Source organism: Achroia grisella, unplaced genomic scaffold (assembly GCF_030625045.1).
Source record: "Achroia grisella isolate CSIRO2021 unplaced genomic scaffold, CSIRO_AGI_Agris_v1 utg402, whole genome shotgun sequence".
NCBI classification, from domain to species: domain Eukaryota; kingdom Metazoa; phylum Arthropoda; class Insecta; order Lepidoptera; family Pyralidae; genus Achroia; species Achroia grisella.
This window is the reverse complement of record NW_026712841.1, coordinates 6,021,829-6,038,514: the sequence shown is the minus strand read 5'-3', so window position 1 is coordinate 6,038,514 and position 16,686 is coordinate 6,021,829. Positions and strand designations below refer to the sequence as shown.

Here is a 16,686-nt window from a genome sequence, read left to right as displayed (position 1 = left end):
CAAGTGGTTGAAGACTTACCCAAAAACCACTGAGCAAGTAATCACTACGTTTATTTCCTGCAAATTTAATTACAAACATTGCGAGAAAATATCTTCATATTGTATACTCATTTGTATCTATAAATTGTATCTTCTTCAATGTATTAATATTAATACATTTTTTAAGACAGGTTAACATGTTATTCTAAATTATAATTTTATGCGACTGCATAGTAAATATGCGTGAAAAGAAATTATTTTAGATTACATTCCATTTAACATAAATTAAAATGCTACAGAAACAGCAAATATACAGTAAATTCTTAATTTTTTATAAGTATTTGATAATATCATGTGTTTTTAATACTAATACTCAAAATTCATAAATACAACATGTTTTTGTTTGTCTATGTTGATTATAAAGAAATTTTGATTATAAGATCGCAACTTCAGTTCCTTGTTCTAGTGATAACGGAACACACAATGCCCAATGATTTGACACTTTTACTTACAGTTTGACACTTAAACAAATTATCGTTTAATATTTCTCAGACCGGAATAAATTCTTAATTCGTGATTTTAGAAATCGATAATTATCTATGTAAGTAATCCCTACTATTATAAATATAATTATAAACCATTTAAACCGTACATTTACACGCATAACAATTAAATAAGGTTATTTGGACTTGTAAAAACAAAACAATGTAACCATGAGTAGTATTTTTCATTTATTTGTCTTTATATCTTCCAGAAAATATGGTAGCGTCTGTAATAAACACCTACGCGGATCCATGCATCCCAGAATGGATGAGTGCACCACATAGTACCGGTACATCCATCATGGCTTGTGAGTTCAGCGGCGGTGTTATCATTGGCGCTGACTCCAGAACTACCACAGGCGCTTACATTGCCAACAGAGTTACGGACAAGCTGACAAGAATTACGGACCATATTTATTGTTGCCGATCGGGTTCCGCCGCCGACACGCAAGCCATTGCCGATATTGTTACATACCATTTGAGTAAGTACTTCTTTTTATTCGTCAGTATCTCTTGCCAGCAATTTAATTTAATTTCGTTAGCCTTGGAATATGTTTACGATTTAATAGTACCTTATATCATTGCTCATTGGTTATTCTAATTTTTTTAGTCATGCCAAATTTTTTTATTCCATATACCACAAAACATTTTGCAAAGTTTTGTGGTCTTGAATGCACAAGCATTTATTTTTGTTTATAAAGAAAACTTTGATTTCATTCTTTGTTTGTAATAATCACAGAAATGAAGGACTCCCAACAAACAATATTATAAAATAAATTGTACAATGGGGGTATAAAAGTTGACAGGAAAAATTCCCTCATTTGGGGAAATCTTCCAGTCAACTTTTTTAATAATATAGTGAATTATAGGTTGAAATAATAGCTTCTAAACTTATTAAATTTAATGTGTAATACGGCTGACATATTGGAAACTCAATAATGTAAATGTAAAAGCTCAATTCTCATTTGATCTATATATATATTTTTACACATATAATCCTGTTTGTTAAATCAGATTTCCATAAGATGGAACTGGGCGAGCCTCCTCTGGTGCAAACTGCTGCATCCATATTCCGGGAGCTCTGCTACAACTACCGTGATTCACTTGTGGCTGGAATCCTGGTAGCTGGATGGGATAAGAAGAAAGGCGGTAATAATCAGGAATCAGTTACCTAAATTGTTTTTTAATCAATATTTATATATTTGTGGGTCTTATACATCTTGAATTATTTTTACTTAAAAATATTTCATACCTAAGAATGTAGTAATTGTTTGTTGCTCTTAGACTTTAAATAAGAAAAAGGGACTCAGCAATTAAATGTACTATAATGACTCCATTAAAGTTTTAAAGGCATGACAGCCTCAGTGGTCTAGCGGTTTACCACCACTTTATTTCTGATGGTCAGTTTTGATTTTACGCAAATATGCAAATATTTGTATTAATGTGTATGTTTGTTTGTACCGGTCTGTGTGTTTTCTGTGTATGTATATGTATTTACAAAAAATATATTTCTAAGTATTAATATCAGTTGTTGTACCCATAACACAAGCGCTGCTTAGCTTGGTTATTTATTTATTTATAAATTAAAGTTACTATGAAATTACCATACAGACTTTAGAAAATCATATGCAATATTTAAAACCTTTAATAGTGTTGCTTGCTTTTAACTGTTTTAAATACTAGAGCAACATGAAAGTTTCTGGCTCCTTTTCTCATTTTTTAAATGGAATGTGTGTACTATAAACCGGCTGCTTTGAAAATAAATAAACTTACTGTTACAGGACAAATCTACTCAGTGCCTATTGGTGGTATGGTACAACGACAAGCAGTATCTATAGGTGGCTCTGGATCCAGCTATGTGTATGGATATGTTGATGCCAATTTCAAGCCTAACATGACCAAGGAGGAAGCGGTTAAATTTGTAACAAACACTCTGACATTGGCCATGCTCCGTGACGGGTCATCTGGAGGTGTTGTAAGACTGGGCGTCATAACTGAGGCTGGTGTAGAGAGATCAGTAATCCTAGGTGATCAACTTCCTAAATTTTATGAGGGTTAATATTGTATTTTGCAAGTATATAAGATAATAAATATTTTCAATTCTTTAACAAGTTTTCATTTAATATTAATGTAACAATCCCTTTTTATTTTATTTCTCTAGTTCATTCTTGCGCTACCTACAAGTGGTAGATTCTCTCCTCTACACTGAAAGAGATTGTTTATGCGTTAATACCGCCTTTTGTACCATATTTACGTTCTTCTTAATCTACTTCTAGTATAAAGAATAATTAAATGTCAGGTAACATAGTTTCGTATATAATTGTGAATATACAAGTATAAACAATTTTTTTTGGTAAATGCTTTTATTTCAATAATTATTTTGTTGTACTATTTACACAAATGTTTAAGAATAATAAAGTTATTACACAAGTCATAAAATTAAATCATACTGTCCCCTTAAAAGTACAATATAAACAGCATTTGTTTTGCTAACATTATATATATTATAGATACACTCCTTGTATTCTATGTGTAATTAAAATAGATTTTCTTAAAATACATACTTTTAATAATCAAATGCCAAAAATTATAGTGAATATTGATATAAGTACTGGGCTATTATTTACGTTGATTCTCAAAATATAATAAAGGAAACCCATAAAGACTTAAATGTAAAAGGGAACATCTGCCTAAATTATATTTAAAGCTGAATTATCAAAAAAGACAATTTTGTTTATGAAATTAAAGTCCAAAATTGTCTAACTGGCTCCTAACTCCTCCATAGTATCAAGATCCCGCATTAACATCTGAATGGTCTGTTTAGTGCGCGGGAAGTAGTCAGCCGTCTCGTCGTCCTCGAAAGATGGGTCTTGAGATTCTAACTCTGTAAAGTAAAAAAATTCAAATTTGATAAACCGTGACATTGAGCAAAGGAGCTGTAACAACGACAAATTTGTATGATGGCTTTTAAAATATTACACTATTGTTACTGCACAAGTCATACATAAAAAGAAATCGGGGAGTTGGTCTTCAGCCGCTCCATAAGTTCTTCTGCGGGCTTGGAGCGCCATGTCCACTCGTCCCTGTCGTCCGGTGATGCTGTAAAGGCCAGCTGCAGCCAACAACATTAGAACAGTTGGCAACAAAAATTAAGCAGCTTTATTCCAACATCTACTTCGTACAATTTACCTGCAACTTGCGCCTCGATGGAGTCTAGTCTCGCGTCGATGAGCGCTTGACAACGCTGGATATGTCGCAGCAGACGTTCCCGGCAGACGCTGTTCTCTATGGCCGGCTCTGGCTGCGGCGCTGTCACTCGTGGTATGTCTTGTTCTATATCAATCAATTCATTAATAATAATGATATAAAATAAATGGTAAACAATATGTTTTTTTAAAAACAATAAATATAAAAAGCCCTAAATGTGACACTAAGTTGTGACACAGTTCCTAAGTTAGGTTAAACGTACATATTGTACCCATAACAAAAAGTCTGTAACAATTTTTAACAATTAAAGACTGAATTAATTTGACCTAATACTCCATTGAGGTCAAATTAATTCAGTCTCATATTAAAATATTGCCTAACTAATGAGTTAGGCAATATTTTAATATGTTCACAGAGAAGGGCAAGAGGAAAATAATGTTATACTGATAATTAACACACTGCATTCTATTCCCAAAGTAAGCACAGTTTGCAATAAGTTATACTCTAGATAACTGATATACTTAATTCTTTTATTGTAAAAAAAAATACATAGGTAAATATAAAAAGTACAATGTATAGTGCGAGGATCAGACCTACAACAATAAAGCAGTGTTAAACGCTGACCCACAGAGGTTGACAAATATTATAGTCATTGGTAATCTTTTTTATAACTATATTTATAAAAACAAATTGTGTACCTTGAACACTCTTTGCCAACCTCTCCAATTCTGAAGAGGTGAGGGACAACTCGAGAGATGCTCCACCTGGACTCGAAAGCAAACCGCTGAGGAGAGTTTGTGGACCCAGCGGTCCTTCTCGCTGACTGAATCTACAAAATAATAGTTTTAATTTTATCCTTGGCCTTATAAAAAACGTGCAACATGTTCGACAGCCAGTAACATAATTTTCGGGTAATCACAATAATATAAGTAGTAAGATTCAAATCAGCAGAATGCCCGTTTCTTTTTTATGTAACTGAATCAACCGTCACTAGCGTACATGAAGAGCACCACAGACATGAAAACGTCAGGTGACACTTGTGGTACCATTTATGTGTTGCCACTCTGAGAATTAGGTATATGCCTTCGTACCCTATAACTTCATTGGTCCATAAAACTTAGACACAGATGGTTTGCTGCAATGTAACAAAGAGATAGGTAGGTATTATGTTGTCAGTACATTTATACAGTCAACTTATGTTACAAATTGTAACATAAGTTTACTGTATAAATTCATTTAGAAATTAATATTAAAAATGCAAAATACATCTCAAAAGGTATTTCAAATAAAATTCAAAATGCTTTTTGCTAAAAGGCATTTAAATGCAAAATACAAAATAGGTATTTTGCATTTTAAATAGAAGTATTTCAAATAAATCGCATCTCTGGTTACAATACACTATGAATATGCAACTCTTTAGTGTATATTGTGCATGCGGTATCATAAAAATATGTATATACATATTAGTATAACATAGAAATTTAAAACATTTACCTGTCATTGTCTTCATCAATTCTCATATCCAGATCCCTCATGTCGTCTTTCACTGGAAGATTCTCCTTGCCAATATTGTTGATCATGATACTTAAGTCTGAGTAATCAGAGTTCAGTTTGTCTTGACTTATGTCACCATTCTCCCAATCCTGAGCCCACAGGTACAGTTTCGGGTGATTCTTCTTGCTGCAAAACAAGATGAAATCATTTATGTCATTATCATTATATACTATTGACTTTCATTATAAGTTATCACGTTTATTTGAAATAAAAAGGGGAGTGGTGGATAGGTGGTCATTTTGAAAAAGTAGTAAGAATCTTCGAAAGTTAATATTATTACTTGTACATGCAATCTTTTCTAACTTGTTAGCCCTACTAATCATATCAATATTATTTACGAGAATGTTTTGTGGTGATGGATAGAAACTTGTTACTCTTTTACTAAAAACTACTCTAAAGTATCTAGATCATATTCTAGAATATTATAGTATTCGGCTATATATTATACGCACCATCCATCCATCACTAATAAAAATCTCAAAATCGGATGAGTAGTCCAGTATCCGGATTGTAATATATGTGGGAAAGAGAAGGAAGCATTATGTCGTCTCTAAAGCACACTGCTGACGTCATGCGGGTATTATGCTGTGACCTGAGAATGGCGAGTGAAGACTCTGAGAGCCGATAATTAGGAAGACAAACAGTATACGGATTATCCGGAGATTACCCTAAAAGGTCGATGGTCTAACTTTCTTCTTTGTATCGGTCGCAGTGTTTTCTATATATATTGTGTATATATAGAAAAATCTATATCATATTCAATATGGATTGTCCAGGGATATTATTATTAGTATAGACTCACGTGGCGACGTGGTACTTGAGGCGGCAGGCGTGGAGAGCGTCTTGCACCCGTAGAAGGTTCCCGGCGAGCTCATGGGAGCGCCGCAGCGAGGGGCAGGCGGCCGCGCCCGGCAGCAGCCCCTCGTACAGCCGGTCCTGGTCGTGTAGGAACCGCTGCGAGCGCCGCCCGCGCCGCGGATTCAGGCAGATGCTGCACGTGTACTTCTCCGGCACCTATCACATACCATTCAATTATTAGCTGCCTTTATACATACAATCTTTCACTAGGGAATATGTTTTCACGCAGTAAATGTACATGTATGTAATGACAAAGAGAACGAGAAAGACTACACGCCGACAGTTCGCGCATTCCCGCGTTGTCCAATCGTAAGTACTATCGCGACTTTTTGTAATAATTAATTATCATTGCAAAATTACAGACATCTGACTATGTAACATAGACATAATTATAAAGTTATTGATAATTTATAAAACTTAAACGTATTAAAACTTTGAAAAATAGAATCTATGGAATAAAATTAAAAAAAACAAAGAAAGTGAAATGACATACGGGCTAGAGTGATCATAAAAATATTATAAAATGCAACCACACACGATTGAGCGCACTAAAAGAGTGGCAGCTATTGAAGACAAATTCATATCAATCATTCATTTATCAAGATCAATTCGCACAGTCCTATCTAAGTACTATATCGTTAAATATTTACTCCTTTCGCTAGATGGCGCTTCATTAATTACTTGTCATCAGCATGTAATAGCTACCTATTTTTGTTCTTGCTCATACCAATTATATTAATCTACTTGTAACAAAAGACGCAAATGGACACATGAGACGTGAACATACCTCTGACTCTTTCTGTATGTTGTGACAGAGCGCGTGCTGCCAACAGAGGCACAGTTCGCACTGCACCATGAGGCCGTCCTCCTCGCGGAATCCGCAGTGACAATTAATGATCTCCTCGCGTTTCATGTGCACTATCTTTATACGTTCCCCATCTGTCACAAGTTATTTCATTTTTATCAGGATATCTAAATTCTCATGGTGACATGGTTTATACTCCTTCGAAACGGCTTGATTGATTTTGATGAAATTTTATATCTATATTGAGTAGGCCTGAGGCTTATAACTAATTTTTATAACTCAAGTGTTAAGGGTGACTCACCCCTAAACACTCAGGTGGCTCAAAACAATTTATTTTTTATATTTTAAAGATGTGGCATTAAAAAATACATACAGCCCTAAATTTTCACCCTTCTATCACCAACCCCATTTTTAATATCGATATCAATTTATATGACAAAACAACGTTTGCCGTGTCAACTAGTCTTATATATAAAATTCTCGTGTCACAATGTTAGATACCAAATTCCTCCGAAACGGTTTGACCGATTTTTGTGAAATTCTATATACATGGTCTGAGAAACGGCTACTATCTACTTTTCATACCCCGAAGAGATAAGGGTTGTCCGCCCTTTATACTTATAACCAAGAATAATATGTAATTACTTGTTTCGCAGTTGACTGAAGTTTTCAACTGTTTAAGATGTAAATAAACACAAAAGAATGCTACTTACTCTCTGTGTACATATACATGTCTGATTCTTTCTGCTCCTCATTCGATTCTGACGACACTGGCTTTTGATCCATATATTTCGAATCTGGAGTACCGGATCTTGGGAAACTAGATCTCGTTTCCATATCTGAATTGCCACCAAACCATTCATCGTCCTCGCTTATAGGCAACTTTGTTAAAAGCCTCTTCTCTTTTAACTTACGATCAAAAGGTTTCGTCACAGTATGAGTGGAGATAGCGGTCTCGAAATCTAAAGGCTCTATAAGTGGCTCATATATCTGTGAATCTGTAATATTTTTATCCAATTCCATTTCAACATCTTCTGTTTTCGGTTGACTAATTTCAACCTCTTTTTCAACCCTTCTAACTGGCAATAGAACCCTCGGTCGTTTCACTGGCTTATTAATTAATGCGTGCCGCAGTTTAGGAGAATCTTGTTTTGGTACCTCCACTTCGGCTTTCACAGGTGTGGTTGGCGTCTCTATGGGTATTTCTAATTTTGGCTCTTGTAAATCATGTTTTACCTCATCGTAACGCTTTGGTAGTCTTGGTATTTTGACTTTTACGGTTTTCAGTTCATGTGTCTTGGGCGGTTCTATATCGGTGGGCATAGTTCTAGCGTAAGCTAAGTCCAATACTTTGGGTGTTCGACCCATCATTTTACGCAATTCTCGATGGTAATGCTTAATATGCATTTGTAGAAGTGTGTTGTTACGAAAATTCTTTAAGCACCCTTCGGCCGGGCAGCGAAGGAGGTTGTCTATTATTTGTACTTTTAGTGCTCCAACATACACTGAAATGTTATGAATTAATTTCTATCATATAACATATGACGTAGAGTCTATACATATATTAAAAATGTAACATATATCTTTCTTGTTATATGGGTACAAAGTCGCGGGTATAGGTTGTAATATGTATACATGTAGGAAATACGTACGTACTATATTAGGTTAAAATACGCGTATATGCTACAGGTATGTACAATATACGCAATTATATTATTATTATATAATAGAATATACTGTATTTATAGCACATAATTATACTAGAGTATAGCACACTAGTATAATATTAACAATATTAAATCGCCGTTATCAACCAATGTTAACTTGTCTAAAGATTCTCTTATTGGGTGAACCTAGTTCTCCATATCCCTTATATGAAAACATTATATTCTTCAAACATTCAAATGAAGTTTCAATATTCAAGTGAATATATTTAATAATCATAATTTGCAGAATTAATTGATTATTATATTAATTAAATATATATTTATATATGTTTCGAATACAGTGTAAAGTATTATCATTCACACTATATTATGACATACATATAAATTACACAATATATATTTTTACCAATATCAACTCGAGTTATATACATACCAAATCCATCTTCTAAAACAGGAGCATCAATACGTTCAATTACTGGCTTTAATTCTGCGTTTACTATGGTCTTTAACTTGGATCTTGGTTTCTTTAACTTTGGTTTAACTGAAATTACACCTTCAACGGTGCCTTCTACACCAGGAATAACCAGCTGTAAAAAACGAAATTAATACTAAAATTATTATATATACTATTTGCTCCCAAACATAAAAGAAGTCACAAGGCCGATGGGGGGCGGTCAAAAACTTTATACCATAAAACTCTGTCAAAAATTCTGTGTCAATCAATCAATCAATCATGTGGCTTATACTCGTAGTTATGTAAACTTGAAATATTATATTTCAATCTATCAATCATGTCACAAGGATATTTTGTACAAAGTCATTTGCGGGAACTCTCTCACATTGTAAATTCGATTTGCAATCTGTTCACTGTTAAAGTCAATGAGACTTAATCCTCAAGAATGTCAAGCTTGAAATACCTAACAATGTGACTCCAGAGTTTATGTTCCTTACTAGCTGTTCCCGCGACTTCGTCCGCGTGGAATTTACTTTATTTTTCTAAAATAAAATTACTCCTTATTACATCAACTACCTGCCAAAAAAGTCCCGTCAAAATCGGTCTAGCCATTTCAGAGATTAGCCGAAACAAACAGACAAAAATTGTAAAAAATGTTATTTTGGTGTATGTACCGTATTTATATTCATATGCCTGTAGTAAAAAACGGTTATTTCTATATTACAAACAGACACTCCAATTTTATTTATATGTATAGATGTATAGATAATATGCGCGATTCCTAAATTTGCATGTACAATCAATTTCATACAGATCCATATAAAAAGTAGACATATCTTTATAAATCTACTCACATTTGCTTCTCGACGTATTTTGCTAACACCCAACTTGCGCTTTTTACTTTTAACACGGTGCTCCTTGCTCTTAAGGCTCAGTTTCCTTTGTTTCACAAGTGGAGACGTGCTGTAAAGTGTGCCCGCTGGCAACGTGATCACAGGAGTAGTGTCAGCCTCACCTATAAATAAACACAAAACTTATATATTAGTGCTCTACATCAAAAGTGTCATTGTCAGAAATTATAATATTGTTTTTGTAGTTAAAAATTCATAATGCTGATTATCTGATTGCACAATGAGTGTGTAGCGGTTTCTATGTTGCTTGTCGCACGCCTTATTAATGTGTATTTACATAGAACAACATTTATTCAAAATAGCAACACACAAGTTTCTTGTTCATCATTCTTGTGATGAGTCGTGTTCTGAATGAGTGGTAAAATAAAAAAATATGACTATTCAAAAGCGATTATTTATATCAAGTTTATTTGAATAAAGATTGTTTCTATTTTCATTTCTATTTCAGTTTTTTAACATTCTACTTCGTTGGGGGAGGTGACTTGTAGAATAAATAAAACGTATAAAACCTGGAGTGGTGGTCACCCATCCTATGCGCCGAGACAACTTGAGGTGAACTCCAAAGTCCATCAAAACATGTTCATACGACCGTATATCTTCACAACGATTGTTCTCGAAATAATTTCGCATCTCATTTTTAGTATGGAATCTACGGTTGTCAGGGCTGCCGACAAAATAAACGCATTATTATCACTTACGAATTTTATTTTTTAATAGGATTGTGCACTCGCCTGTCTTAATGACAATAGGATGAGCATGCAGTTAAGTCAATTAGCCCAAAGTGGCGATCGCACCAGGAGTTAATAATTACCAGGGAGGATCGCGTAAAACCTGCTGGCAATGGGAGCCACATTAATAACAATCTGCACATATTAAATTTTATAAATTCTACTTTGATTTCTACTAAGTGTTTAATAATATAAACTTTCCTCTTATTGTGTAGAGAAACCTGAAGTATAATGCTTCTGGGCACAGGTTTCAGACGCCTAAGTAGATTTTGTTAAAAGTCGTCAACTTACGTCTTTCCTAATAGTACTCTATTTATCTATTTCAACCGCCAAACAGCATTTGTAAGATGTGTTTCAGTTGAAGGGTGGAATAAGGCAATGATGATTACAGGATATGAAGTGCAATATCATAGTCCTGCGGAATGGCAGCGCATGAGTAATATCATTGGCTATCACATGATGACGTTCATGTATATCGACGGTCACCACTTACCATCAGGTGACCTATACGCATTCTTTACTATTATAAAATAGTTTTAATGCAACTACACTAAGCTTGAAAACATTAAAATTTTCTATTTTAATTAATTGTAGCTTTATTCCTCGTTACGCATCGCAACATGTGACTTACCTCACTAATACAACATCCCATTTTCCGGCTGAATGACCGAAACTCCTACGGACCATGTGCTTTGTCCAACCTTGAGGTAACCTATTATCTTCTACCTAAAATTAAAAAAAAACCCTATATAATTTTTAGAAAAGTGAAAGTAACCATAAAGTAAAAATATCCATTCATAGCGTAATTGTGTGTTTTCTTTACTACGAATATTAAATATTCCAATAATTATTACCTTTAAGATGAATAAAAAAAAAAGTAAATTCCATTTCAAATTTTCAATCTGTTTTATTGTACAACATTAATTGTCCAAGTCACTAGCTATCGTACAGCTCTTCTTTCATATTAGCTAACAAAAAGATTTTAGAGACACTTAAAAAATAAAAGATATATTCACCTGTACACTCCGTCTTGGTAAGCCTGGCTTAGTGTTCCCATCTTTAACCTCTGTTTCAAGCTCGCTAACCTTACCAACCGGCTGCCCGTTCACCCACTTACAGCACCACTCGCCCGGTAGCAGAAAACCCGCGGATATCTTTTGTTCAGCCAGCTCCTCTGCTCTTATCATCATCTGCTTCTTCATCTCTTCCACCTGCTTCTTCATCTCCTCTAATTCACTCTTAACTTTCTCCACTTGCTTCTTTACCTTTCTCTCCTGCAACAATCTCAACTTTTTACCTTTCTTTATTTTTGCCAATTTCTTTTTTTCTTTGTCATCATCTCTATCAGCTTTTATTTCTATCCTATTTTCAGTTTTTATTGGTTCATCTTTTATCTCGGGTTTTGGGGAACTTGTATTTTCAGCTTTGTTTAAATCATCCTCTATTTTGGTAATGACTTCTTTTATCTTGTCTATCACTTCTTCATGTCGGATTTCATCTTCTTTATCAAATTTTTCCAGCTTCATTTCTTCTTCTGAAACCTAGATTTGATAATATTCATCAAAACAGTTTTAAGTGTTCATATTACGTTATAAATTTTATCACTAGAATAAACATAATAATCACTAGAATAAACATAATATTTACCAAACTATTCAGTAAATAAATGTAAACAACAATTTTTAAAATAATAGTTTGTTTAAATATAGTTACATAAATAGAAAATAATATATAATGCAAACTAAAGTTGTTTAATTACTATATTCAAAATTTTATTAAAATAAATATCAATTATAAAATTATAAAACTCACATGTTCATCCTCTATTTTACTAATCTGCGTGTCAGACAGATCTGAAGTATCTATTGTATCTGGTACCTTATTTAAATCCTCTGTAGTTTGACTTGTTGTTTCCTCATTAATGTCTTGTTGCACTTTATCCTCTTCCCATCTGTTTCTTTCTTCTATTTTATGAGTAGTTACATCTATTTCTTGACTATGAGTGTTTACTTCTACTGGTTCATGAGTGACTTCTGAAGTTTTAGTCTCTTCTGAAGTTTCTTCTATTTCTTCAACATCTTGCTCAGTTTTAAAAGTACCTATTATAGATGCTACTGCCTCTGTAGATTTAGTGATAATATACATTATTGTAAGTAGTATTTATTTATTATTAATACTTTAATTTCTTTACTGTACATCAGTAGTCACAGAAATGCATGTAGAAAACTATTAATCTTAATGATAATGAAAACTATGTAAAATAATTTTATTTATTTGGAAGATTTTCCATTATTTTTTAATTACATACAATGAAAATAAAAATGCTATAACTCTTGAACAGAAAAATTGGACATAATTATAAAACAATTTATATAGCATACAAATATTATTGAAGAATTACAATTAAAAATTATTATTATTGGATGCTTACCAGGAATTTCATTTTTTATTTTTTCTTTAACAGTACATTGAGCTGGATGCTTCGTAGTCTCCTTTACTTTCTTTTTAACAACCTTTGGTGGCGTCGCCACGGCTACCTTCAATTTCTCGGAAGGCTGCTTTTTTGGTCGTTTTTGTCCAATATTGAATATTTCTTTAATATTCAGCTTTCTCTTCATTTCTCGACGTTCACTTTTGGAACCTAAATAATCACGATTTGGATCAAACAGATGTGTATGATATGGGAGTGTTAATCCACTACTTGGGCCACCTTGCTGGATTGGCGAGGGCACTGATGTATTAGTTGTCAGTACTGTAGTGTCAACAGTTAAGTGGTCAGTGGTAGATACCCTGGATTTGTGCATCCTGGAGGCATTGCATTGCCATTGAAACCCATCATCAAACATTATCTCGTAATGTCCTGTTGATAAAAAAAAACAAAATAAATAGAAATAACAGTTCAACATTACTAAGTCTTCCACTCTCAGAATAATATTTGTAACAAATATAACAGAACAAACCTTACCATTTCCTAAATCTTTAGTAACAGTGGCCATAAATCTTCGATTATCCCTCCATCTTGCTAAACATCGTTCACCTTCAACAAATGTCAGTTTAGGTTTTTCTTCTATTTTAATTTCCTCCTTAACTGTTACAGGAATTGTAACCTGTGGTGGTGCATCATGAATCTCTTTTGCAGACTCAGAGGGAGCCACATTATCGCCACTACCTAACGGTCTTAATCTGGGACTGCTGACACTAATCCACTCGTCATGCCTGTATCAAATATGTCAATTATAAAGTATATATTTTACATGCACAATGGCCCAGATGAGAAGCTAAATGCAGAGGAAAACAGTGTATATATTATATTATTACAAGTATATATTCAGGGTACATCAGGTGGTATGTAGAATCTATAAACAATGTAAAGTCCTGTCCACAATGAAGCACAAAAAATTAGGATGTTCGCTCTTAAAGATTAATTTGATATATATTGTATGTACAAGGATTAGTAATATTATTAATGTTGTTGTAAGCCTTCACTTTTAAACATCTATAGTAGAATTATGATTTATTCTCAGAAATGACTATAACATAATTATAGTAATTTACATACAAAAAAAAAAGCTTGAAAATATAATTATCAAAATTTATACAGATGAAGTTGTTACTTTATACTGATGTTTCTGAAGTAGAATTCGTTTTATTAAATTATGACTAAATGTGCTAATATACACAGATACTACAGTGTCTTTTGAGACTAAGTGTGTATATTAATACTTAGAGTGAATACAGGCTTCACCCCATGAATATTGTATTGTGCCAGTGTCTTTTTGGGTGGTAGGAATTTAATCTTAAAATTAGAAGGAAAAAATAGATGCATATAAACTAACTTTTTAAAGTTTTCATAATGTACAAGCACCTCCATTTCATCATAGTCAACTTCAGCAATCTCAGCTTCATGCCAGAATTCACCAAAATCCTTTGCCTCCACTTTAGAGCCAACTGACAGAGACATGGTGGCAGTACCTGTAAAACAACAATTTGATTTTATTACTTACAATTTGTATTTAGTAGTATAATAATATGTAGACAACCTGTTAATAGGAAAATAAATATTCCTGTACTATCCAGCTGTTGTATTACAGACATATACAAAAGATCATATTCATAAATAGAAATTGTTGGGGACTGACTGTCACAAACTCTTTTGATATTCTTATCATTTTTAACTTTATCTTTCTATATGTGATATTATTTTGTATACTTCAATTATTGATTTATTGTTCTTTTGATAGTTCGTAACTGCACATTAATATATTATATTATTATAAACTATGTGTTTCCATATTGTCCACCAATATGTTACACAAATGTTTGTATCATGCTGAATTCACACCTGACATCCACCAAATTAAGGCAGTGAATTCTATTACATGCTAATAATCTAGCTTAGTTACTACTCACCTCTGTCTGATGAATTTAAGCTCTGTTTAGCTCCTGGTTTCATAATTTTCTTAGCAATCAATGCTTCTGATTCATTAAGTATTACATCCATCATGCTGGAAGCAACTGACATTCTTTCTTCCAGAGATTGATCATATTTGTCTAATACATTTGCATTGTTTATTATATCCTTGTCGTCTAATTTGTCCTTTTCAAATATTTCATTCTCTTGCTCCTCTATAAACTTTTTAATGGCATCCAAATTCTCTACTTCAGACTCTTTACTGTCTTTATAAGAATCAGTCTCACTCTTTTCCTTTTTAATATCGACAACATTCATGTTGACTGTTTTTGTTTTTATTGACGACCAAGGAAATATTGATGGTACTGCATCTGCAATTTTAATTATTCATGCATTTATATTTATTATTATATATTTAAGAACCATGCATCAACTACAATCCTCCACTGGCTCAATCTACTAGCAAAAATTTTCATGTGTTCAAAAGCAAAGTCATTCACATTAAATATATAAATAAAAACATATCAGTGAATTGAAGGAAAACCAATTTATATAAAAATGAAATAGAAATTAAACAAAATGCAAAGTAAATTGAGCAGATCACAAAACACCTACATACTCAAGCTACTAGCAAGATTCTACGAAATACCTGACTTCAAAACATATTTTGAGTCCTTGTACATTTGAAAATCACTTTTACGAAAGTGTCGGGAGCACACATAGGTTGCCAAGTCTGTGTTAGTAAAATTATTATGTGTAACTTGTATCCAAGTGTTGCGTAATGTTACATCTTTAGGATATCTGTGGTATGTTACACCCAAATCTTCCTTTCTTGTAGAACAAGATCTACATTTCTCAATACAACACTTTTTTACAGCCATCCTAATGTTAGAATATTATTTTAACCAGGTTATTTGGAGACGTTTATTATTGAATTTCTGTTTTGTACTTCAAAATCAAGGCCATAACATGTGCTATATAAAAGTTTGTCAATTAATAAGTATTCTTGTTAGCAATATAATAATGATAAATCTACCGTGCAATGACAATACTAACCTGTGTTAAATCAATAATGCATCTTATAAATACAAAAACACATAGGCATATGTACAACGTTCAATAGATAATGTAGGGAGTACGAAGATGCTTATTTATTATTATTCAAACAAAAGACAACTGCATCGATTTGAGTGAGAACATAAATGAATAAATTATAATTTATTTGTTTTACTTAGTATTTCTAACACAGTTTGATTCAATTCTGATATGAATTTGTAGTACAGATCACTGACAATGTATCTATGCCAATATTAGACGTCATTGCTTTTATTTGTTTTACTGACCTGGAAGCAAAGTTTTTAAACCTCTTCACATATGTGCTCAATCAGTTTTAACCTACAGTACGAATTTGAATTGAAAACTTCATAATTATAGAAAGTTCGTACCCAAGCTGTATATAGAACGAATGCATGCACTCATTTCCTAAATTAAACAATTATTATATTTAATTAAATGCAAAATGTTAAAAAAATTTGCATTTTTATTCGACAATATAGCACAATCACAAATT

General features: G+C 32.9%; 2 protein-coding genes across 5 annotated transcripts; one reads left to right on the top strand and one right to left on the bottom strand.

Annotated features, from left to right (window-relative positions):
• Positions 1 to 480: 480 nt before the first annotated feature.
• On the top strand, positions 481 to 2,702 carry LOC131844294 (proteasome subunit beta type-6). Its single transcript, XM_059193141.1, has 4 exons — positions 481 to 580; positions 734 to 1,003; positions 1,536 to 1,670; positions 2,303 to 2,702. The coding sequence occupies exons 2-4, from the start codon at positions 739 to 741 to the stop codon at positions 2,578 to 2,580; spliced, it is 678 nt and encodes a 225-aa protein (XP_059049124.1). The 5' UTR covers positions 481 to 580; positions 734 to 738; the 3' UTR covers positions 2,581 to 2,702.
• Positions 2,703 to 2,738: 36 nt separating this feature from the next.
• Positions 2,739 to 16,409, bottom strand: LOC131844293 (PHD finger protein 20). Of its 4 annotated transcripts, none has more exons than XM_059193137.1 (19): positions 16,173 to 16,409; positions 15,766 to 16,090; positions 15,116 to 15,487; positions 14,542 to 14,677; positions 13,671 to 13,921; positions 13,137 to 13,565; positions 12,518 to 12,825; positions 11,722 to 12,246; positions 11,337 to 11,431; positions 10,487 to 10,641; positions 9,921 to 10,081; positions 9,046 to 9,199; positions 7,659 to 8,450; positions 6,928 to 7,079; positions 6,085 to 6,296; positions 5,223 to 5,408; positions 4,427 to 4,557; positions 3,711 to 3,854; positions 2,739 to 3,405 (listed from the first exon to the last, which is right to left on the bottom strand). In XM_059193137.1, exons 2-19 carry the CDS (start codon positions 15,995 to 15,997, stop codon positions 3,281 to 3,283), a joined length of 4,560 nt encoding a protein of 1,519 aa, XP_059049120.1. In that variant the 5' UTR covers positions 15,998 to 16,090; positions 16,173 to 16,409; the 3' UTR covers positions 2,739 to 3,280. The 4 variants fall into 4 exon arrangements, with proteins under 4 accessions (XP_059049120.1, XP_059049122.1, XP_059049121.1 ...); XM_059193139.1 differs by having other exon boundaries at positions 12,584 to 12,825; XM_059193138.1 differs by having other exon boundaries at positions 15,766 to 15,998.
• Positions 16,410 to 16,686: the final 277 nt, after the last annotated feature.